The 23,492-nt window shown below is 51.5% G+C and overlaps 1 protein-coding gene across 5 annotated transcripts; it reads right to left on the reverse strand.

Moving 5' to 3' along the window:
* Window positions 1–3,957: 3,957 nt before the first annotated feature.
* Window positions 3,958–23,282, reverse strand: IFT27 (intraflagellar transport 27). 5 transcript variants are annotated; one of them, XR_013811150.1, is made up of 10 exons: window positions 23,130–23,282; window positions 15,909–15,988; window positions 15,522–15,581; window positions 13,829–13,888; window positions 11,724–11,841; window positions 10,688–10,797; window positions 7,385–7,435; window positions 4,996–5,104; window positions 4,400–4,466; window positions 4,125–4,179 (listed from the first exon to the last, which is right to left on the reverse strand). XR_013811150.1 is itself a non-coding variant. In XM_079714786.1 (8 exons), the coding sequence occupies exons 1-7, from the start codon at window positions 23,161–23,163 to the stop codon at window positions 7,415–7,417; spliced, it is 483 nt and encodes a 160-aa protein (XP_079570912.1). In that variant the 5' UTR covers window positions 23,164–23,282; the 3' UTR covers window positions 4,045–4,179; window positions 7,385–7,414. The 5 variants fall into 5 exon arrangements, 3 of the variants coding, with proteins under 3 accessions (XP_079570911.1, XP_079570912.1, XP_079570913.1); XM_079714786.1 differs by lacking the exons at window positions 4,400–4,466; window positions 4,996–5,104 and having other exon boundaries at window positions 4,045–4,179; XR_013811149.1 differs by lacking the exons at window positions 4,996–5,104; window positions 7,385–7,435 and having other exon boundaries at window positions 4,101–4,179.
* Window positions 23,283–23,492: the final 210 nt, after the last annotated feature.

The following is a 23,492-nucleotide window of genomic DNA, read 5'->3' on the forward strand; positions in this document are numbered from 1 at the left end:
TTTTTAGGATGGAAACGAGCTCTTCGTTGCTGTCCTCTTCATATTGATCAGCTCTGTTTACTGGCAGAGCAAAAGAGTGAGCGGGCATTGTGTACATAAATATCATAAAATCCGCCGAGGCCTGTCAAGCCGAAGTTCTTAATCCTGGCTCCATCACTAACAGTTTGCAACCCAAAGAAGTCCCTCTCTCTGTGTTTTCTCTGTCTCTAAAGTAAATAAAGGATAAAGTGTTAAAAAAAATCAGTTGGTGTTCTGAGAAAAAGGGTGGGGTGGGGGAGAAAACAATTCTAAATTGGGCTGAAAATACAAAGTTTTTGTTAATGCTGGAGATGGGTGAAACCTTGTCTCCACATCTTCCCCATCAGCTCTTGGCCAGAATACTGGGACGTCTCTGAACTGGTCTCCTTAATCTCCAAGCACCTCCTCTCCCACCGCCTCCACTGATTTTCCCCTAGGCTGATCTTTCTAAAGCAGAAATCCAGGTGAGTCACCTCTGTTAAAACCCTTAGAGCTTCCTATTTCCTTCTGGAAAAAGTCCAACTTCTCTGGTCTATGTACCAAAACCTCCATGCTCTTGTTTTGCCTTCTCTCCAACCTCTCACCAGCTGGGTACCCCTCACTCCTCACCCAGTGCTTCACGCACAGGTCCTCAAGGGGGACCCTGCTTCATGCCTCAGGGCCTTTGCACGTGTGGTTCCCTTTGTCTGGAATGCTTTTCCCTGGTTGACACTGGGTGTTTCCCTGCGAGGTCCCTGGAAACCCCTCTTGCCTGTGAGACTTGAGTTCCTTGAGGGCACAGCCTCAGCCATCCCGATATGCAGCAGGGTCCCTGCACCGAGATGGACCCAGGGATGGGACTGGCAGGTGCAAAACCAAAAGCTTCTCTCAAAACCAAAAACTCCTCCAAGAGATCTGGGTTGGCATGATTCTCAGCTCCCATCCTGGGCTCCACTGAATCTGCTCTGACTGCCATCCCAGTTTGGGACAGGAAATTTTTAATTTGCAATATGCCATTTTAAAATACACACTTTAGCACCAGAATGCATGTATTTTAGCTACAGCAGGTAGCCTCCTGCTCTCTGAGTCTCCTCACAGAAGAGGAGAGTTTTCCTTAGTCATGGAAAACTAAGGGCTGGTGCTCATGGCAAAAACAGTGTCAGGGTGAACCACTGGGCCCAGGACACGCCCCTGGGGCTGCCTCACATGCCATCCACACCTGAATGGGGAACTCTTCCAGGGCGGCACCCCAACAAAGAACTCAGCCTGGAAAGTGCCTGAGGGCCCATGTTGGAACTGGGGTCTATATTTCTAAGCGACCACTCCAAAACACAATGGGTCCCGCTGTGTTCCCACACTCCCACTCACCCAGGCTTCTCTGCCCTCTTGGTCGGTGAACCCAAGTGATGCCAGCAGCAGCAAAAGGTACCGCAGAAGGGTCGGCTTCACAGAGCCAGGGAGTGAACAGAAAGAGGCCAGGCCCCTGCCTCAGACCATTCCTCGCAGAAGAAGGAAACCGTGGAGGACAGGGAATGTCCCAAAGACAGCAGGAGAAGCGCTCAGCTCCTGTGCTCGTCCACAGCAGTGGGGGACCCTGGTGCCTACGCTTTTGGGGTTCCACTGGGGTTTAGAAGTGAAGTGTTGGCTCATCTTTCTCTTCTATGGCTTGTAGGTGATTCTAGGGCAGGCACTGAGTCCCATCCATCTCCAGATCCCCCCAAAGTCCATACATACAGCTCAGACCCAGTGCCAGCCGCCAGGTAAAGAAAGTGGAAGGCAGGCTTTCCACTTCAGAGGGGCCTATGAATCAACCACACCGAGAGGGGCCACTCTGCCCTCTCAGATCTTGCTGAACTGTCCCCTTCTCAGCGGGATCTTTTCTAACCTCCCTATTTCATACCGCTACCCCCTCCCTGGCACACCCTCTGCACGCCCTGCTCTGTTACCATCCATCAGACTGCCGGATTTCCCTAAGTGAACTTCTTTCTCACCCCACTAGAATGTAAGCACCCTGAGGGTAGGGATTTTTGTTTTACTCTCCAAGTCCCCATTTCCCAGAACAGGGACTGACACTTTGCCCTCAGCGTCCCACCCTCTGTGTGGGTCCCCACGTGAGCCCCCTGGGGGCCATGAGCAGCGGAGGTGGGAGCACCTGCTCCCCCTGCTGGTGGCACAGGCTTCTGCATCCCCCCTCCCCAATCCCCCTGGAGGGAGCCAGGCACAAGGCTAGGGGATGCGTGCCAAGCTCCCCCAAGGACGCCCTCACCACCCTGTCCCTGCAGTTGGCACCAGGCTCCTGCAGCTCTGCGAGCATGCAGCTGGGGAGCAAGGTGCCAGCCTCCTCTTCTCGGCAGTGTCCTCTGTCTCTTCTTAGGAGGATTCTCCTGGGGTCGCCAGTCCCTGGTTCTGGGGGTGGGGCCGGAGAGGGAGTGGTACCCATCCACCAACACTGTCCACCCTCACTCCCTCCTCCTCTTGACCACTCGATTTTCTTATATAAACAGCAAAGGGCAAGGAGTGGAGGGGCGGGGCACCTCCAGGATGCCCCGGGGAAGGTGGCCCCAGCCTTTTGTGATCTCTTTAGGAAGTGGGTTTCTTAGCATCTCTCTGGCCACAGCCATGGGTCCCAGTAACCAATTCTGGGGCCTCCGTGTCTCCTTGGTTGTTTATTGTAGATCTTCCCTTCCGGAACACGGGCCAAGAGACCCACAGCTTGATGTGACCAGTGCCCAGGAAAATGCCCGGCGAATTGCAGGCCCCTATCTTCTGAAAGAAATGACTCACTGGGAAGATGGCTGTGGCTACAGTGAGTTTGTGTTGAGAGGTGACAGGAAGGGGGGATGGGAGGGGCCCGAGGTGGCCGATTCGTGGCCGATGCCCTTCATGTTCTCTCACTTCTCACAGTGACCTCAAGGGGCAACCGAGCCATCACCTCCTCCTCCTCCCGGCCAAGCTCAGGTGGACGCAGGGGGGCGGCAGCTGTGGGCCAGGCTCTGGCGTCCATGATTCTGACTCTGGTTCCTCATTTGTAAAAGTGGGGCAGCGAGACTCCACGTTGTAAGGATTAAATTAGCTGATATGTGTAATGTGCTCAGCTCATGTAGAGACATGGCAGGTCATAAACAGCGACCAGAGTTAATTTCCATTATGACTGCTATCACTGGGACAGACCCAGAATCTGCCTACCGCCAAAGCCAGCACCCTGCACAGCACCCCAACTCCCACCAAGAGGGGGACTGAGAGAGGGTGATGACCCTCTGGGGCCCTGGAGCTGAAAGAAACTGGACCCCCGGGTGAGGGTGACAGTCAGAGGCAAGCTTCAATGCCAGACCTTGGCCCGCAGCCCTGAGGTTAGGGGGCAATGAGCAACTTCCGTGGGTCTTTAATCAGGGGAGTGAAATGATGAAAGTGGTGTTTTAGGAAGATTAATCTGGCAGCAGAGACAGGATGGAAAACAGTCAAGCTCAGTGCAAAGAATTATGACTGCTTCCCGGCTTGCTGAGAGGAGGGTCATTAAAGGAAAGTGGCCTCATTCTCGGCTCCCTGGGTGCCAAGTTCAGGGTTCCCGGCAGCTGGGAGGGGCTGGGTCTTTATCAAGAAGAGGTACCCAGGGCAGCCGGCAGAGGGCACTGTTTTGCAAAGGGACAGTAGTCATCACCAGGGAGCTCTGGCTAAGGAGCAAGGTGGACAGCGGGACAGGAAGCAAAGTCGAATCTGCTAGAATAAGGAGAGGGCCATCAGCCCCCTGGCCATGTGGCAGATTCCAAGCTGAGCACCTCAACTACGGCAAGTTGTGGGGTGGGCTCTTGCGGGGCGGTCCTTCGGGGAGGGCAGGACACCCACTGTCACAAGCACCAGCTCCCACCACTGGAGGCTGCTCTGGAAGCAGCAGCCAAAGTGTAAAATGGCACCAGGGCTGCCCCGACCAAGAACGGAATGAGCTGCTGCTTCTCCATTTTTCTCATTTTATTTAAAGCTGTCACGATAGATTGGAAGGACCCAGGCAACTCTATCTTCTCCCATCTCCCGAGGAGACGGAGCCCGCGGCCAGGTTCCATCGCGGGGAATGGTCCAGCCAGCCCCTCACACCAGCGCCTGGAAAACCTCCAGCTTCTCCTGGTACAGGTGGTGAAACTGTTTGGCCAAGTAGTGGAAGGGTGCTTTGTAGTTTTCCATCTCTTTCTGGAGAGAAAAATTGAAGACGTCGGTTGGTTGGTTTTAGGACTGTCACAGAGAGCTGGCATCGCCCACTCTTCCCTCCTGCCAGGTGCTCCGCCCTCTGCCCCAACTTCTTCCCACCACCCCCACCACTCAGGGCAGCTACTACCATTCCTCCCGTTTTACAAGAAGGAAACTGAGACGTGGAGAGGTTGAGGTCACGTGCCGAAAGCCACACACTTGCCCGTGATGGAGCTGGGTCTGAACCTAGACCTGTTCCTGCAGAGCCTGTACTTTTAGCCACTCTTGCTCTGTGTGTGACAGGATGTTAAAATGAGACTCTTTCTTGCTTAGTTTTGACTGAGGCCCCAAAGGTCAAAGCAAAACAACAGATGGCAAGGACCTCCACACTCTGGAGGGAGGACCAGACAGGATGGAGGTCAGGGAGTGCTGTGGCATTTACCCCAGGATGCGGGTGCTTCTCCCTCATCCTGAGGTCAGTGGGAGGGTCCCAAGAGGAAGCCTGCAGCCCGGGGACCTAGGCCAGTGCTGGACCCGGGCCTGGGAAGCATCAAGGTGAGGCTGGGGTTGGCTGTCTGGATGGCCAAGCAGGAGGGGGCAGACTGGGGATGGCCCGCAATGCCTCCTCTGTCAAACTGGGGCTGCAGCAACGCTTCCCTGGACCAGCAGCGGGCCCAGCGGAAGCCCAGCCTGGAGCTGTATTAAAGGGACTCCGCGGGGACAGCCTCCAGGAGGGTGATGGGTCCCAACAAGAATGGGCGGCCCGGAATTGAGGTTGCAGGAAAGGTGAGGAGGTGTCCTAGCCTGAGGAGGTGTCACCTGTGAGGTGGAAGCCGCAGGTGAGACAGCACCCCTGATGGGGGCAGGGAGGGCATCTCTGACACCTGGCAAGTCCAGAGGGGCCACAGCAGGTCCCAACAGAAGTGAGCTGGTGGGGAAGCACAGGTCCAGAAACACAGATGCAGCAGCCTGGCCCTGCTTCCCACAGCAGGCTCAGGAGGCGAAGCTGACTTTACGAATTTTGACAGTCACTCAGGACTGGGCATTTTAATAAGTGAAATAATGAATAATTTTGTGACTAAACGTGACCAAAGGATTTTTTTAATTATCTGAGAGAGATCAGAAAAGTTCTGGAACTTGCCCTAGATTTTCTTCATCTGGTAGGAAGAACCAGCCCTATAGGGTGAGCCTGACAGGCTCTGGGAGAAAGAAAATGGTACGCTCTCCACTTAGCTATCGTTTCTCACTCTCTCTGTGTGCATCCATGGGTATTTAAAATTTTTTTAAAGAAATAAGTTGGCAGAAGAAAGCACCCACTACTTTCAAGACAGTAGCTCAAACTATGAATGCACAAGAACCTGTTTTCAAACAATCTGTAGCTGGTGGCAAAAGTGCAGCCTTGATAAGAGGTAATGAAATATCCCCAACAAAACGGAAGGATTTCCAAACCAAAGGATGGAACGAAGTCATCAAGCTCAGTGCCTTTGTTTTAGAGACAGCAGTCTGGGGCCCAGGGGTGCAGTGGCCCAGCTGGTTTACGCAGAGCCCAGTCTAGAATTCAGATGCCCCAAATTTGAGAAGAGCAGCCTTTTCACTCTGCCAGCTGGGGTGACAGAAGCGCGCAAAAGGAAACCAGTTCCTGCAGAAAGTTACTGGACTTCCTGTCCCAAAGGTGGAGGAGACAAGTCACCAAGAGCAGAACCAGAGGTGGCAGTGCTGAGAGGGTGCTGAGAAATGAGAGGACAGCTGGTGGCCCAGACGAGCGTCTATACTCAACTCATGACTGCCAAGGACCGGAAGGCTGTCGCTCTTCAGCCGGACATAAGAAGAATAACTCAGTTATATTTGCAAGACACTTTTGACTGTACAGAGCATAACGTCCTAGGCTATGCCAAAGTCAAATAGCAGAACGTTACGTCGGTTGCAAGTATAGTTAAGCATTGAATGGGAAGAGAATGAGGCCTGCAAAGCACATGCACAAGGATTTCTAACTGAGTCTGAAAGCTCTTGAAAGCCAGATCTTTGGAGAACGCAACATAAAAAGTGGGGAATTCAATGGAGGCAAGTCTCTTTATACACACGGAGTGCTCCTGAAATAGCACATGTAAACAGAACCATTTTCCAAATGCATTAGGAAGGCTTGCCAATGATAGGAACCCTTTTGTTAAATGATGAATCATAATCTTGCTGACATAGTTTGACAGCTGTAGAGTAGGTCTGCTTTGCGTGAAGAATCTTTTAGAGCAGGCTCAGACTAGTGCTTAATCTGGCCTAGAATTCTGCCCCTGAGACTCCCAAAGTAGGCTCTGTGGGAGGCCAGAGCCCCTTCTAGAAGGTTATCAAGCTGGACAGGCTGGCCTGTGTTCTAGTTCTGGTTCCACTGCTCGTTAGCTGGGCAACCAGGGAAAGCAACACAGTCTTTCTGAGTCTGTTTGTCATCAGTAAGATATGGATAGCAGCAGGACTGTTGGAAGCCTAAATAGATAATGTGTGCAAGAAACTTAGCACACAGTAGGTGCTCAACAAACATCAGTTCCCTTCCCCTCACCTTCCTGCAAGGGAAGCCATCCCTATGGATCTTTCCTGAACTCGCTTTTATTTAATACTGTCCAACTTCTTGCAGTAATAAACAATGCATTTTAAACTTTTAACTGCTGTTTAAAGAAATGCTTTTAAATTTTTTGGTGTGAAAATGTCAAATATTGAGGGGTGTTAGAAAGTCAAAGAGAAACCACAAAGACCTCGAATAGCCAAAGTAATCCTGAAAAAGAACAAAGTTGGAGGCATCACATTTCCTGATTTCAAACCCTATTACAAAGCTATAATAATCAAAACAATACGGTCCTGGCATAAAAACAGACACGAAGCCCAATGGAACAGAATTGAGAGCCCAGAAATAATTGCCCCACATATATGGTCATCTAATATTTGACAGTAGAGTCAGGAATACTCAATGGAGAAAAGATAATCTCTTCAATAAATGGTGCTGGGAAAACTGGATATTCACATGCAAAAGGATGAAACTGGATCCCTATTTTACACCTCCCAGAAATTAACTCAAAATGGATTAAACACTTGAACTTAAGACCTGAAACCAAAAAAACTCCTAGAAGAAAACATTGGGAAAAAGATCCTTGTCAGTGGTTTTGGCAATAATTTTGTGAATATGACAACAAAAGCATAAATCAATAAGTGGGACTACACCAACCAGAAAGCTTCTGCACAGCAAAGGAAACCATCAACAAAATGAAAAGGCAACCTGCAGAATGAGAGAAAATATTTGTAAACCACACATCTGATAAGGGGTTGGTATCCAAAATATACAAGGAATTTGTGCAACTCAACAGCAAAAACACAAATACTCTGATTAAAAAATGGGCAAAGGACGAATAACAGATATTTTTACAAAGAAGATATTCGAACGGCCAACAAGTACATGAAAAGGTACCCATAATTATTAACCATCAGGGAAATGCAAATCAACCACAATGAGCTATCACCTCACACCTGTGAGGACGGCTATCATCAAAAAGACAAGAGGTAAGTGTTGGTAAGGATGTGGAGAAAAGGGAACCCTTGTGTACTGTTGGTGGGTATGAAAATTGGTGCAGCCACTATGGAAAACAGTATGGAGGTTCCTCAAAAATTAAAAATAGAGCTGCCATATGATCCAGCAATCCCACTTCTGAGTATGTAACCAAAGGAAACGAAATCACTTCCTTGGAGATAGCTGCATCCCCATCTTCACTGCCAAGAGAATAGTCATGACAGTAGTCAAGACACGGAAACAACCTAAGTGTACACTGAAGAATGAATGGATAGGGCTTCCCTGGTGGCGCAGTGGTTGAGAATCTGCCTGCCAATGCAGGGGACACGGGTTCAAGTCCTGGTCTGGGAAGATCCCACATGCCATGGAGCAACTGGGCCCGTGAGCCACAACTACTGAGCCTGCGCATCTGGAGCCTGTGCTCCACAGCAAGAGAGGCCGCGATAGTGGGAGGCCCGCGCACCGTGATGAAGAGTGGACCCCGCTTGCCACAACTAGAGGGAGCCCTCGCACAGAAACGAAGACCCAACACAGCCAAAAATAAAATAAATAAATAAATATTAAAAAAAAAAAGAATGAATGGATAAAGACAATGTGGTACACACACACACACACACATGAATACTATTCAGCCATAAAAAAAGATGGAAATCCTGCTACCTGTGACAACGTGGATGAACCTTGAGAGTATTATGTTAAGTGAAATAAGCCAGCCGAAAAAGATAAATATTGTTATGTTCTCACTTATGTGTGGAATCTAACAAAAAACAAACTCAGAAACAGAGAGTAGACTGGTGGTTGTCAGGGGCGGTGGGGATGGGGGTGGGAGAAACGGGTGAAAGTGGTCAAAGGGTACAAAACCTCCAGTTTTAAAATGAGTATGTTCTGGGGATGGGATTATAAAGAAAAAAGAAAGTCAAATGGCCATGTAGGTATCTCCTTTAGGTCTGCAGGACAATTATGGCTGCATTTAGAAAGAAAGGAGGAGATGGGCTTGGTGTCAGGACTTGGCTGCGTCTCAAATGGCATTTGGTTATATCTCCTTTTTAATTACAGCTTTCTTAACCGAGCTGCCGGTGGTGCTTTTGTTGGCATCAACTCAGTGGGGGACTAGTTAACTTGCACAGTTAATACCAAGCGCTTAACTGCAGCCTCGTCAGACATCATTTATACCCTCCCATTTCAATCGTGTAGTGGCAAGCACCTGACCAGAGTTTAAACATGCAGCCCAGTGGCCTTTGGTGATGGAAGTGTTGGGAGTGGGTGTTAATTTCTGAGTTCCGTCAAGAGCTCCAGGGAACGTGGGATATTGGGGTAAGGAGGCAACTTCATAAATTTGAATGCAGGAGGGGGGAATAGGAAGATACTGTTTGCTGTGGGTGGTACAGCTTACTGCTTTGCTCAAAGGCGTCCTGCATACAAGATGGGCAACCCTCTATATAGTAAAAGCCTGCTAATTGGAACTTCACTAATTTAGCATTTGTGATCATTGGACCAGAGGCAAAACTGACATTTATCTCTGCACAATCTAGCAATACAAGGATTTAGTGAGTAATAATAGCATAAATGAGATGACTAGAGGGAATGTTTATATTTAAAAAAGCTAACATTGACTGAGCGTTTCCTATGCCTCAGACTTCGGGCTACGTGTTTTTATATTCACCATCTGACTTAATTCTCATATTTATTACTCAATGAGGGATATATTTTACTATCCCCACTTCATAGGTGAAGAACCTGGGGCACCAACAGGTTAAGTAACACACCAAGCGGCCCACAGCTAGTCCTGCAATTCACCGTCGGAGGTCAGAGCACCTGCCTGCACTCGCTCCTTTCCCTAAGGAAGCATGCCGCTTTGAGGGGGTTTAAGAAATTCACATCCATACAGCAACTGAATAGCAGCATTGGCCAAATTTCATAGATGCAACAACAAGAGTGCCTGTGGCTTAAGGAGAGTTTGAGTAGAAAACGACCTCAGGGCTATTTATTAACTAGCGCACTGACTCTCTGGGAGGACCAAGGAATCAGTCGGGGCCAGAGGCCACAAGGCCAGGAATGAAGTCCAAGTTACCACCAGGGATGTTTCAGGCTGTGCCAGACATGGCAAGTCTCCCCAGCAACCCCAGGAAGGGGCACTGCGGCTGGCACCTTGGTCCCTGCTGGCTCTGAAGTGGGTGTTTCTGGGCGGCTCCTGCAGGGGGGTGTCTTCACTTGACCCCCTTCCACAGTAGCACACGAGTGTTTCTGATTGGTGTAGCCTGGGTCACATGCCTGCACCCTGGCTGCAGGGAGGCTGGGACCTCAGAACTCCCCACGTAGGAGGGAGCTTCCCACAATACCATGAACATGCCCAAATCATGGTTATCGGGTACTGAAGGGGCCGGGAACAAATCCCTCTGACCGTCCCCCCTCCCAAGGTTCTTGATGAATAGACCAGAGGACACTCTATGGCCTGGTGTCACCCCGGGGCTGCGGCAAGGTAGGGGCAGGGAGCACGGGAACCAGAAGTCAGAGATCCTAGTCCTGGCTCACCCCTTCGTGAGTCAACGTGACGCACGGGCCAGTCACTTCACCCCAACACAAAGTGGGGAATGGGGGCCAGCTCCTGGATCATGGGGCTGATTTTGAGAGTCTATGAAATAATGTGCCAACAACACCATAACCCAAGATGTCTCATGCCAACATCAAGTGTCACAGTAACTGAACACAATACACTTGTGTTTCTTACTAATTGAGATCCAGCTTTTCCCAGGGCTGGCTGGCTGGCTGATCTGCTTGTTTGTAACACACGAGTGACTCTTGCTATACTGAGAAGAGATCTTGGGCTAAGGATGTAAACATCAGCTCCAAATTAGGCTCTGCATATGGTGGACTAACAACTCGATGCATGTGAGGTCATGTGAAAAACCGCTTCCAGCCGAGGTCTGCTCCAGACTTGGCTACGGTGCAGGCGGAAATACTTACCACGGATGTTTCAAAGCATTCCAGGCCTTGGCCCAGTGCCCATGCCCGGGTCTGGGCCGACTCCACCACTCGCCTGCTGGCCAGGTCTGTCTTGTTCCCCACCAGTACACCTACTCGAGAGAAACAATCGGAGCATCGCATTTAACCGTGGCTGTCTGGGAGGACAGCTGGAGAGATAAAAGAGCAAGCAGCCTAATTTTGAGGTGTGTAAAACCTCATCTGAGAGGGGCTCCCTGATCCGAGGTGATGAGCATGACCAGAGACCCTGCACCGACCCTGCACGGGCCCCCGAGGGCCGCAGCAGAGCGGGAGGCCGGCGCTTTGCAACTGCAGCTTTCGCTCAGCCCCTCTGCTAGACCTCCTGGGTACCTGTCCGCCTCCTCTCCCTATGGCTGCAAACCGTGAAGGCGAGGACCAAACTGATGTGAGCATTTGCGATCATTCCCAGCTCATGGAGCAAACTTTCAAAATGCTCATTAACACTAATCTGAGGGCTGGGCTCAGCGTCAGGCACTCAGGGGTAATTTGGTTCTGTTGCCAGCTGCATCCGCTGCGGCTAATTTTTGAGCCTGTCTCTGGAGATCGCTTTCCCTGGTCTCTAATGAGGAGAATTTGTTGATCTCACATAGGGATGAAAAATAAACTGATTGAGAGCATTCAGAAGTGAAAACGGGCCCTGCATGGTTACTGGTGCCCCACATACAGGAGAAAATGAGGACTGCTTCCCTGGGGTTAGCTTTCCGGAAATAACAACTCATATTCCTATCACAGCACCTTCCCCCTTATTATCTTGAGTCACCCCATAACCGTGTCAGGGGGGGCGTCAGCAGGCCCATTTTACAGACTCACAGAGGTGGGGCAACTCACTGAGGTTTCCGTGGTTGCTGAGGCAGAGCCAGGGTATGGTCTAGACCATCACACTCAAAGACCAGGGCACCCTTTTTCTGCACCCACAGCCATGTCTGCAGTGACCTTGTGCCCTTGAACTTGAAGGTCAGAGGTGCTGCTGGAAACCCCGGATGCCTGCAGCTCGTACCTGGGAGGGTGGCGCCTGGAATCTGTGACCGAGCCTTCTCCAGCCACTTGCTGCAGTTGGTGAAGGACTGCTCGTTGGTCACGTCGTAGACGAGACACAAGACGTTGGGACTCTCCCACTGTGCAAGGGGGACAGGATGGGGACACGTCACTGACAGCGAAAGTGACTTCTAGACTGGGAGGAAATGTGGCCTTCTAAGGGAAGGGACACGTGGGCAGAGGGAAGTGAAAAATTCTAAAGGGGATGTGAATCAGAAAACCGAGCCACATCCACAGAAGAAAATGATTCACCCACAGGAATGAATGGGAGGGCTGGGCGAAGTGGCGGGGAAGGCCTAGGTCCGGGATGGTGACGGCGAGGGCAACAGCTCGCATTCGTGCCAGGCTCTCTGCTGGGCGTTTTCTGTGCATCATCGTGAAACCTCCCAACTTTGCAGGGCTGGTCTGAAGATCCCTACTGTGTAGCTGAAGAAACTGAGCTCAGAGAGGGTAACTGACTTGCCCAGGTCACACAGGCTTTAAACACCAGGGCGGGGCCGAGGCTTTTCTCTACCCAGAAACGCTTTGCCTGCCCCGGTTCCATTAACTCATTCTTCTACTCATTCTCATAGAGGGCCCACTATTATGCAAGGTGATATGCTTTTCTGCTTTGCAGGCCTGAAAGAGCATCCTTTTTTCATTAGCCACTCACTGGAAGCTGGTTTGCTTACATTTTCCTAATAAGGGCTGGCTTTTCAAAAGGCAAAGGGCACTTTCTGCCTCTCCTGCAGTGTATCAGCCCTAATCCAAACCAGACCAGCAACTGGACAGGGTTCGCTGTCCCAATTAAGAACCAGGGCTATGCTCTCAGGGGCTGGCGCCTTCAGGGGCTGCTCAGAGTCCTGGGCCATCCTGCTGCCTGGCACGGGGCCGCGGGGCAGCCCTGCTTAGGCTGTGAGGCTAGTCCTGGTGCGTGTGACTCTTGGCGATGCCCTGGTCTCTGGGGACCCCCATTCTGCACAATTAGAGCCTGGCTCATCTCTGGGGTGTTGTGTCACCTCCCAAGGTGTGAGGGAGAATCCTTTTCCATCCAGCTGTCCTTGGAAGGCCAGCCCAGAATTGGCTCTGGAGGCCTCACCCTCCTGCCCCTGAGGCAACACTGGCTCCCCTCCTGGAGGTGCCCAGGATGGGAGGAGCTTGGACTAAATTGATGATCCCTTCACACCTTCACTCCACAGACTACAGAGCTCTAGCCAGAGTCACACTGACCACTCCTGTGCATATGCAGGAGAGACCTCCCTCCTCCAGGCCCCAGTGAGGGGACCCAGCATGGGCAGCGTGTGACCCTGACTTGTCCAGACACATCATCTCCTTTGCTGGGCAGCGCCAGACAGTGTACATGGGAGCCGCGTGGGAAAACACCAAGAACCGATGCGTGAGGCCAGCCCTGTGTGAAATTACCATCATTAGATCTATTTCTCTTAGGCGAAAAAAAAGGGCGGCAGCAAACAGTTTCTATTAAAATGTAGCTGTTCTCGGAAAGGCAGGGGAGGGCTCTGGAGATCTCAGACCTTCTAAGTAGCTCACTGGCCCACATTAGCGGAACGGTTACCTTGGAAGGTACAGCAAGCTGGATCCTAAGAGGAAGGCTGGGCGGGCAGCAGGGGCAGGTCCCAGAGCAAACCTAGGTGGGACCAGGGGATGGGCTGGGAAGGTGAGCCTCACTGTGGGGCCTCTAGGGCACCCCCTAGCGGGGAAGGAAATCTTTGCTCCAGACCCAGGAGGTGGAGGAGGGCTGAAAGAACACCCCCAGGAGGGGGTTGCTCCAGAGAAGGGAGGCCCCGGAGTGGAGGGCTGCGAGGACCGAGGTGCACAGCTCTGGGGCATTGGGAGCCAGCCACTCCAGGGCTGGGGGGAAGCAATCACGAATCACATGCAAGAGCTGCTCCTACCTGCCAAGGGGCCACAAACCCCAAGGCTGGGAGGAATGCCCCTTACAGGATGTTGCCATGGTAGCTTCTCCTGGTGGCTGTAGTGAAGTGAAATTTCTGTGAGGGCATTGTTAAGGGGCAAACCTTTGGAAGGAGGTGGTGGTGATTGTTAGGAAAAAGATTGAATGCTACTTGCCAATTTATCCAGCATTTCAGAAAACAGCTCCTTGCCGGCCGAGTCAAGAATGAAGAGTTCCTGGAATCAGAAAGACAGGTCCCAGGAAAGCCTACACACGGGGAAACCCCTGGCTGCAAATCCCCGATAGGACTCCCAGAGCACCTTCAGGGTGACACACGCATGCGCACGTGCACACACATTTGTCTTTTGGCCAAGGCACGAGGAAGACGGTGGGAGGAGGAACGAGCTCAAGTACAATGGTTTCCCACCCCAACTGGCTCTTTCTGGGCGGCATCTCACCTCTCCTAACCCCGAGTGCAAAAATACCGGGAACAAGCTGACTTCCCACCTGGCAGAACAGAATGCTAGACAGGCTGACAAGTGCGCTGTTTTCCAAAAGGTCATTCTGCACTTTGTTAACCAAATTGATTTTCAAATCTTAAAACGATCCTTTTTAAAGGAGGTCACCGAGGAGGCCTGGGGAAGGCATTTAAAGTAGGACAGTCTGTCATGGTTCTGGATGGCTGAGGTGTGATTCTAGCAGAGGGCGCAGGACGACCCTTCCTGCCCGTGTCCGAACCTTCACCGGCCCAGGGGAGAGCCCCTCCCCAATGCTGCCATTCCAGGAAGTCTCCCCTAATTGCCCCGTTAATTTCCCGCTGGCTCTGGCCTCTGGCACACGCTGTCTGAAGGTCAGCGACCTCCTTTGCTTTGCACACTGGTTGTTGGTGCATTCATCTTATCCCTTCTCACTGTATCCGGGGTACTTAAAATTGCTTTTTGCTCATGGACCTCTTTAAGAATCTAGCAATTCTTAAGACTTCTCTCCAGAAAAGCACATGCAAACCTAGCATCTTGCAATTCAACTTCAAGGGTCGAGGCTTCCCACAGAGGGACCCAGGTTAGGAACCTCAATACTCGGTAAGTTCCGAGGGTAAGACCCAGAGCCCAGTCTTCCTCACTTCCTCTTCCTTGTCCCTTCCATACAATGCTTCCCGTGTTCCCCCCAGCCTGTTCCTGAATGCTCAGACAAGTCTAGGCCAAGTCCTGGCACTTGTAGGTAGCTAGTCAGACATGAGTGGGTCTCGCCCCATCCTGGACGGGGTCATCTTCCCCTCCCCAACCTGGACACTAGTGATCAGAACCCACCCAGAGATCCTCCCTCTTCTAGTCAAGGACCACCAGCCTTATCAGAACTAAGCAAGATAAACCGACCAGCACAGGTCGGTGCAGGTGCACCAAGACCTAAAAGGTGCCTCAAGGTAACCTGGGGTTCATTATGCCGTATGTGTAATACATTAGCATTGCGGTTTGGGTGCTCGTGCGCAAAGCGCCTGTCCGCTAGGAGAAAAGTTACGGAACCTAAAGCTGTCAATCAACTTGTCAGTCAAATAACGCAGGACACAGGGAGGGACCACCACTCTACAAAGCCCAGCCCTACCCCACTGCGGGCTGCTTCTGGTTTCCAGACAGCCCACTCTCATTCTTTCTTGGGAGTGTACTTTCACTCTGCTTAATAAAACTCTGAGTACTTAAAACCGTTCTATGTCTCTTGACTGAAATCTTTCCCTTGGGAAGGCAAGAACTGAGGAGATCGCTGTCCCCCAGGTGACAGCACTGCCTCTCTCCCAGGGAGGATGACAGTGACCACGGAGCCCTCGGGCGCAGCTGGGGCAGCACTGAGCCCCCTTGGGGCGAGGGCACCACTCACCACACTGTCCCCTGTGTCAGGGACAGGCACCGTCTTCACCACCAGATCCACCCCTGTTGTCTGTGGAGGCAAAGGGAGAACACGCACGTCAGAGGTCCCAAGGGGACGCATGTCCCCGGCTCAAGTGTCTGTGCTCTGGACTCACTTCTGGTGTGGAAGTCAGAGAGGTCCTAGTCTCGTCCAACCCCCTGCCCATGAGAGAGCTGTACACGGTGACCAGCCGACCACCGGCCAGTCTGCTCCACACACTGCCCTGTGCCCTGTGGCTTATGGCCATACGGTCAGGCCTCTTAGGGCTTCTTAAGGACATTTGGAAAGTCACTGCCCCAGGGTTATCTGATCACTTGTCTTTAAGCCTCCGCCAGGCCTACGACGCCCACATCTCACCAGGGTGTAGTTCTTCTGGAAATGGGCTCCGTCACTGCGGAAGATCTGGGCCAGGGCGGTCTTGCCCACTGTTGGGTCTCCTGTGAGGTCAGAGTAAAAGAAAAACACCGCTTTCATCCTAAGCTGACTGGAGGCTCTCCCATTCCAGAACGCTGGTCTAGAAACCGAAAACCTCAATGAGTTCTCAGGGAAAAGGTGCTTGATTCTCATGGGAACTTGCTCCGGGGTCGCTGGCAGGGCAGCAGGTCCTGAGACCGATCTTCCAAACCCATGACGGCCAGTCTCTTTTCTTCCGGGCTAATCCTTTCATCTACAAAAACCCACCCAGAAGGTAACAGAGCTGAAGGAGGGCTTCTGAGCACTGGAAATAGAACTGACACTCTTCCACTGAAACACACCCGATGGGGAAAACCTGTCCCTTTCAAACTTGAAATTACTTTGAAGTCTTGAAGGTAAGGAAGTGTGACCAGGTACAGACTTACAGGCTCAGCTCCCTAACGGAACCACTTTGAGTTTACAGCGTCCATCCTGAGAATCCTGCGTACTTTTCTGGGGTGGGGGGAAGAGGGGGAGAGTTGGGTGGGTTTCTACATTTAGGAGAAACAAAACGTCAGGGGCTACATTTGCCATCCTGAAGCCCATTTCCAAGTGACATTTTCCACCTCCACCTCCTGGTAACCCATGTGCGACCACTGCGGGCCCATCTTCCCAGGGCCTCTCCTCTAAGTCTATCGGCAACAGCCACTGGCTCCTCTAAGCCCGTCTCATACCCACCGGCTCCATCTCCTCGGCTTTCCTTTGTTAGTGAAGAGCCCCATAAACTGGTACCTGGAAACTAAAGATCTATGTCACAGTTTCATGTCTGAGACCTGGACCTTTCACAAGGTGGTCATGGGGAATTTATTCTGGAGTTCCTCCCGGGCCCCCAAGGGTGCTGGACGCTCTCCGTGCCCGTCCTTAATTCTCCTGCATCCTCCCCACGTCCCCACCGGTGGCTCTGCGTGACTTCCTTTGATACCACGCTGTGTTCATCTGCAAGACCTTTTCCACCTTGAGAGTCTCACGCTGATTCTCCCTCCGTCACCCAGCGCCCTGGCAGAACACCCGTCTGCTGCTTTCTCACCCCCTTGATCCTCAGCAAAATCACCGCGCTCGCATCCTTCTGCCTTGCGTCCCTTGATGCAATCGTCTCACCTTCACCCCGTTTTACAGGCGGCTTCAACTCGCCTCTTTACCTGACTCCTCGACAGCCAGCCGCTCTGTTCACTTTTCAGTTTTGACTTTTCCCACCTATAATTTTCTCCTGTGAGACAATTATTTGCCGACTCGTGGCGTTTCATTTCACGTTAACTCCTCCAGGTCTGAGTGAGCTAGTCAGGTCTTGCTTTTCTGTTTGCCACCACTTCTTTTTTTTTTTTTTTTTTTTTTTTTTTTTTGCGGTACGCGGGCCTCTCACTGTTGTGGCCTCTCCCGTTGCGGAGCACAGGCTCCAGACACGCAGGCTCAGCGGCCATGGCTCATGGGCCCAGCCGCACCGCGGCATGTGGGATCTTCCCGGACCGGGGCACGAACCAGTGTCCCCTGCATCGGCAGGCAGACTCTCAACCACTGCGCCACCAGGGAAGCCCCTGCCACCACTTCTTAGAAGGGAACCAACACGGGTTGAGCCTCTGTCGTGGAGCCATTCATACAATCTCATTCGCTCCTTCCCAGCTCCCAGGTCCCAGCCTCCACCCCCTGCCGGGGACTATCATTAACCTCATTTGACAGATGAAGATACTGAGGCTCAGAGGAGCTGGGTAACCCGCCTAGGATTCCAACATCGCCCTCTCTCCGCCAGATCCCACTCCTCTCCTAGAGCTCAGGGACCCTTCTGACCCATTTCTAACACTGCCCCTGCAGATCCTCATCCCCGCAGCCTTCCGGGACACCGGGGGTGGGGTGGGGGACCGTGGGCTGGACTTTCACTGGGTACCCACCCATCTCAGGGCAAACAGAGCACATCTTGTGCAATGACTGCATCCACCCTCCCGACTTCAATTTTGCTTCTGAATCGGGTTGGAAATTGGCCCTTCCCGTTTGTGAAATTCCCCACAGATCTGTTCTGGTTAATTTCATAACACTTGCTTCCGACTGTCAGTTAGAGTCACCCACACTTCTGGAAAACCTCCTGTGTCGGCTGAAGAGGGACCCGAGTGAGCCCAGGACGGGGAGACCACTGATACAACACATGTGCAGGGCAACAAAATGACAAGTGCAAATTCAAAGAGCACAAGCTGAGAATCGAGGTGTCTGAGGGTACAGGGAGGAGAGAAGCTGATGAGGGGTTTCATCAGCGGGGAGGACTTCCCTGGAGGAGGCTGAGCCCAGGGGTGACGGCGGGGGGTGGGTGCACTGCTTGAGGGAGAGGGTGCCATCTGTGAAGGCACGATGCAAGGTCACCTGCGACCTCATAATCGCCTAGTCCAGTGGTTTTTCCTCAGTTCTCACGCTCCCCAATGCCTCCGAAGGATGAATCAGCTTGAAGCAGCACCCTGCCCCCAGCAGCCCTCTGGCCCCGGTGACCCCGCACCGGCCTGGTCCTCCTGCTGCTCTGCCTGCCTCCCAGATGTGGACACCCCTGTGGGCCTGTCCTTGGTCCTCTGTTCCCATCTACTTGGTCCCACTTACTCTCGTTACCTTGACTGTCACTTCTCGTGCCAGGATTCCTCTCACAAGCGTTGTGTTTCCAGCACCCTGTGGGTGTTTCCACTGGAATGTCAGGCCTTCACCGGATCTCAGTGCCTGCAGCCAGGCTGGGTCCTGAGCAGCCTCGCCCATTTATCTGACTTGTTCTCTTCACCACTCTCGATGTCCCCAGACTTCACCCACAGTCACCTCTGAAGGCTCCTTCTCCTTCCTCCCAAGTCCAGTCAGCCTCCCCTTCCTTCCTTACTTCATTCTCTGTGTCTCCAGCCCGCACTTCCTTTGTTGTCATGACCAACACTGCCCTAGTTACCTCCAACTTCAACCTGGGCTCCTGTCTCAGCCCCAAACCCACCCATCCATGCTCTGCCTTGTGATGCTGGAGCTGGGACTCTGCACACGCTTCTCTTTGGCCAGGGATTTCCTGTCAGGCTCTGCCAGTGTCAGTTCAAGAGCAAGACTGGAAGGCTGGGGGTGGGCGGGGGGGCGGGACTTGCTCCTTCCCCTTTGCTTGCTGTTTCTCTTAGTGTCATCCTAGTGATGGCCTTCACCCAGCAGCAAAGGTTAGTCGCTGCCTCCAACTGTGTTTTGTTTTGTGTTTTTGCACTTCTGGACCAGCCTGAATGTGCCACCTCAGAGACACCAGCGTAAGTGGGCAGCGTCCCCTTCGCAGAGACCTGCAGCTCAGCTCCCAGCACCCTTCTGCGCTTCGAGGTTCTGACGACCTGCCCTCTTCCCTCTCGTCCTGCAGCCCTGGGATGAGGCTCCTTCCTGAAGTTACTCTCTGTGCTGCCTGACTGTCCCCTTTTGTCTTTCCAGTCCTCCAGTACCTGTTTAATGAACACCCCACACTAAATCCTCACTGTCGAGATGCCTATGTAGTTTCAGCTTTTTGCCTGGACCCTGCCTCATGTAGCACTTGGTACCAGGAGTGGCCTCAAGACACAGACCCTCAGGATGGTCTGGAATTGGTTTGGCGGTTTCTCACCCTAAACATGGGGCTGAGCTCCTGGCCAGTGGGCAATGGGTCCTAGGGATGGGTGGCACGTGCTGGCATCACACACTGGGTACCACCCCAGCCAGGCAGTGCCCCCTCCTCAGAGGTCTGGATCCCAGCTCAGTGTTGGGGGAGGTTCTTCTTCAAGCTTCTGACAACCCTGACCTCCACCCACCAATTGTGTCATCACAACGTCGTCTTCTGGCTTTTTCAGTTCTCTGACACATGCTGAACCAATTCCATATATTAAACTCTCTCTGTTGAAATGCCTAATGTATTTTCTGTTTTCTTGACTAGGCCTGGACTGAAAACACTTCCCAACTGGCCCTCTCTTTTTGTTTTTCTCCCTGCTCTAACCCACCCTGAGCTTGGCATCAACAGACAGATCTTCATAAAACAGCGCTTTCCTCTGGTGACGCTCTCACACAGAGCCTGTCAAAGGATTCTTTCCGCTGTACGCCCCTCCCCACCTTCCAACTCTGTCTCTGACTATCCCTTACACAAAATCTGGGCTCTACGGCTCTACAGTCCTATTCTCTTGATCCCTGAAAATTCCTCGAAGATAACCTCCTTTCAGGTCACCCTAATCCAAATCCTAATCCTGCCCAGTCTCTGCCAGGCAAAGCTCCAACATGGCCTTCCTGCCCAGCCTCTGAAGGTCGTTTCTCGCTCCTTTGTCTTTACCTGCGTGGGTAGTGCAGCTCACTGCTGGTGGCATGAGACTTGACATCAGAGCAGCCCTCCAGGGAGTCAGATTTATCATCCCATGTCAAGAGGCAGTAAGTACAGCATGGTACTCAGGGCACAGACTACAGCTCCATCACTTATGAACTGTATGACCTTGGGTCAGTAATCTCTCTGGGCCTCAGTTGCCACATCTGCAAGATGGGGACAACAGCTTCTATCTCATAGAATTGCTATGAGGATTTAATGAGTTAACATGTACAGTGCCTGATATATATTAAGTAATATTTATGTGATTTGGAAGCATATAAAATATAGATAAATGTTAAGTGTTTTTTTCTCTCCATCTGAATCAGAACAATTAGCAGCTGTGCCTTGAGGTATTTCTCTGGGATCAAAGGGCATTCGATTCCTGTTTCTTGCGTTATAAGCTATTATGCACAACTCAGCACTTCCTTGAGTGCGGGGGCTGGCCGGGTTCACCCTTGTACTCCCAGTGCACCTTGCGTGGCGACTAACACATAGTAGGTGCTCAGTAAATATGTGGACTGAATAAGCACTTGAATTATCAGGTCCCTCGGTGACTAGTTATGTGAGAGAAAAAAGGCAGATTGACTCCATTTTAAACAGTCGGGGGACTTCCCTGGTGGCGCAGCGGTTAAGACTTGCGCTCCCAATGCAGGGGGCCCGGGTTCGATCCCTGGTCAGGGAACTAGATGCCAGATGCATGCCGCAACCAAGAATTCGCATGCCACAACTAAGGAGCCGGTGATCCACAATTAAGGAGCACACGTGCCGCAACTAAGGAGCCCACAAACCACAACTAAGGAGCACACCTGCTGCCACTAAGACCTGGCACAACCAAATCAATAAATTAAATAAATATTTTTTAAAATGTGGTGCTTGTTTTAAAAAATAACATAAAATAAAGAGTTGGCCAGTGAGGGGGCCTGTGTGGTGAGGGTGGGGTGAAGAACAAGGTTTTGATGGGTGGTGGAGGTAGGGCTGTGTGCAGTGATTCACTCTGCTGAGGTCTTTTGGCCCCTGAAAACTTCCAAGAGGAGATAGATACCCTTGAGGCCTCAAAAGGAGGCTTCAGATTGAGGGTTAGGTTGGAGTTCAGGAATGACTTCCCAGGCAGTGGATGAAATCAGGTAAAACTAGTACCTGAGGGTGTGGGTATAAAGAAGGGCAAGGAGTCTCAAGTTGAGGCCTGTGGATGGTAGAGTGTGGGGCTAAGAACAAAGCCCTGGAAATCAGATCACCTGAATCTAGATCCCAGCTCAGCCAAACCCAGCTGTGTGACCCAGGGCAAGTGTCCTAACCTCTCTGGGTCTCAGCTGCCCCATCTGTAGAGGAGAATGACAATAATCCTGACCACACAGGGTTGTTGAGATGACCCGTGGTGAGGGTCTAGCACAGTGCTGACACATAGATGGTGCTCAGTAAGTTAGCCTCGTGATGGGAGTTGATTTAAAAAAGAAATAGGAGAAAGAATAGTCAGAGAGAGAGGTCCATTTAGAAAAAAAAATCTAACTTCAGAAAAAAACGATCCCACCTTATCCATGAGGAAACTGAGGCTCAGAGAAGTGCTTTGTCCAAGAGGACACAGCCAATCTGAAGATCAGCAGAATTAATTTTGTTACACAATACTGCCCCCACTGGTGCTCTGGAAACTAGGGACTGCTCTTGAGAACCATTAATTTCTTTTGCTCAGTATGATCTGATTGACTATGGTCAGTCAACTTTCTGTGTGACCCTTTTATTTCCAAATTGGAAAAGTCATTAAAAATACCATCCTTTTCGGTCTGGAAGAGAGGAATCAAAAAAAGGGATCTCTTTTTCCTCTGCATAATTTCTCACTGCTTCTTTCCCGAACTGGTCAGATAAACCCAGAAAGGTCACAGGTTTCAACAGTAACACAAGTTAAGAATTTTGGAGGTAGGAAGTTAGGAATTTTAGGCCGATCTCGGGGTTGAAATTCTGCCTATGACCTTCCTTCGCTAGGGGGTGACCTTGGGCAAGAAACTTCACCTCAGTGCCTCGGTAAAGTCAGAACAATCCAGCACTTACCCCAGGGTGCTACCTACTGTGACAGGATTAAATGAAATGCACGTGCCTGACAAGCAGTAAGGACTCAGGAAAGTACATCTGTGCTCTGTGGTCCCAGGTCCATAATCCAGGCAAATGTTTTTCTAAATGAGCAGGAACACCACAAATGTGCATGCCACATAGGCATTCATTCTACAAATATTTACTGAGTACTTACTATGTTCTACATATATGTTCTGGCTGCTTGGGATGTATCAGTCAGCAAAACAAAGATTCCCACTTTTGGGGGATTCAACATTTATGTCCTCCTGACCATGAGGCAGCACTGTAACTCTGGATCTTAAAGTCAACACACATAGCTTTTTGCAAACTCTGGTCAACTGTACCTTACTGTCTCCTATCCTTGTTTGCATAAGATTGGGGTCAGGAAAAAAATCCCATAAGACCACCAAAGTCATTGATGCCTAACTCTGGGGTACAGCACCTGGTTTAGTTGAAGCACTTATGGTGTGCTTAGCCTGATTTTCTTAACAAGTCTACTCCTCCTGAGTACAGCTCTAATTGGTGACGGTGGTCTCAGAGTATGACAGGGAGTGAAGGAAGCCACCTGGAGCTACAAATGTGCTCTGGAAGATAATTCTTCCACGCCTAATGAAATTTACTCTATCAGTAATTGCATTAACTCGTCTTTGCGAGAGAGAAAGGGAAAGAGGGTAGACAATTTACATGAACAAAAGCTCTCGACAATTTATGAAGTCTCTGGACTCCGGAGACTGTATTCACCCGCAAGTTTTCAGACTCACCTGCCAGGATGCATTTGGCTGCCAGCTTCACCATGGTAACCAACCACCTCCACGGACCAGACAGAAGAGCGGCTGCTGGAGGCGTTGGTGCCCTGCCTGGGAAGGGGAGTGGGGAGGGCTAGCGCTCAAGGGGCCTGTGGCCGCGGTGGGGACAAGGACAATGGGGCCTGGACCCTCCGGACAGCCCGCGGGGAGGATATCGGGCGCTAGGGTCGCAGCGGGGCGCACAGGAGCGCCAGATGGGGCCAAGTTCAAGGCCTCAGAAGGCAGCCTGAAAGGTGCCAGCGAGGCGATGCGGCTCTCGTACTCGGCCCAGCCCCTGGCAGTGCGGTCCGGGAATAGTGACCCAGCAACCCTCCGGCC

Source organism: Hyperoodon ampullatus (assembly GCF_949752795.1).
Source record: "Hyperoodon ampullatus genome assembly, chromosome: 11".
NCBI classification, from domain to species: Eukaryota; Metazoa; Chordata; class Mammalia; order Artiodactyla; family Ziphiidae; genus Hyperoodon; species Hyperoodon ampullatus.

Excerpts from the sequence above, each read along its gene's own strand:
- IFT27 (XM_079714785.1), bottom strand. The coding sequence starts at position 23,163 with ATGGTGAAGCTGGCAGCCAAATGCATCCTGGCAG. Across the intron at positions 15,582-15,908 it reads TCCAGAAGAACTACACCCTG|ACAACAGGGGTGGATCTGGT; the intron begins GTGAGATGTGGG and ends TTGCCTCCACAG. Across the intron at positions 11,842-13,828 it reads CTGAAATGCTGGATAAATTG|TGGGAGAGTCCCAACGTCTT; the intron begins GCAAGTAGCATT and ends CCCCTTGCACAG.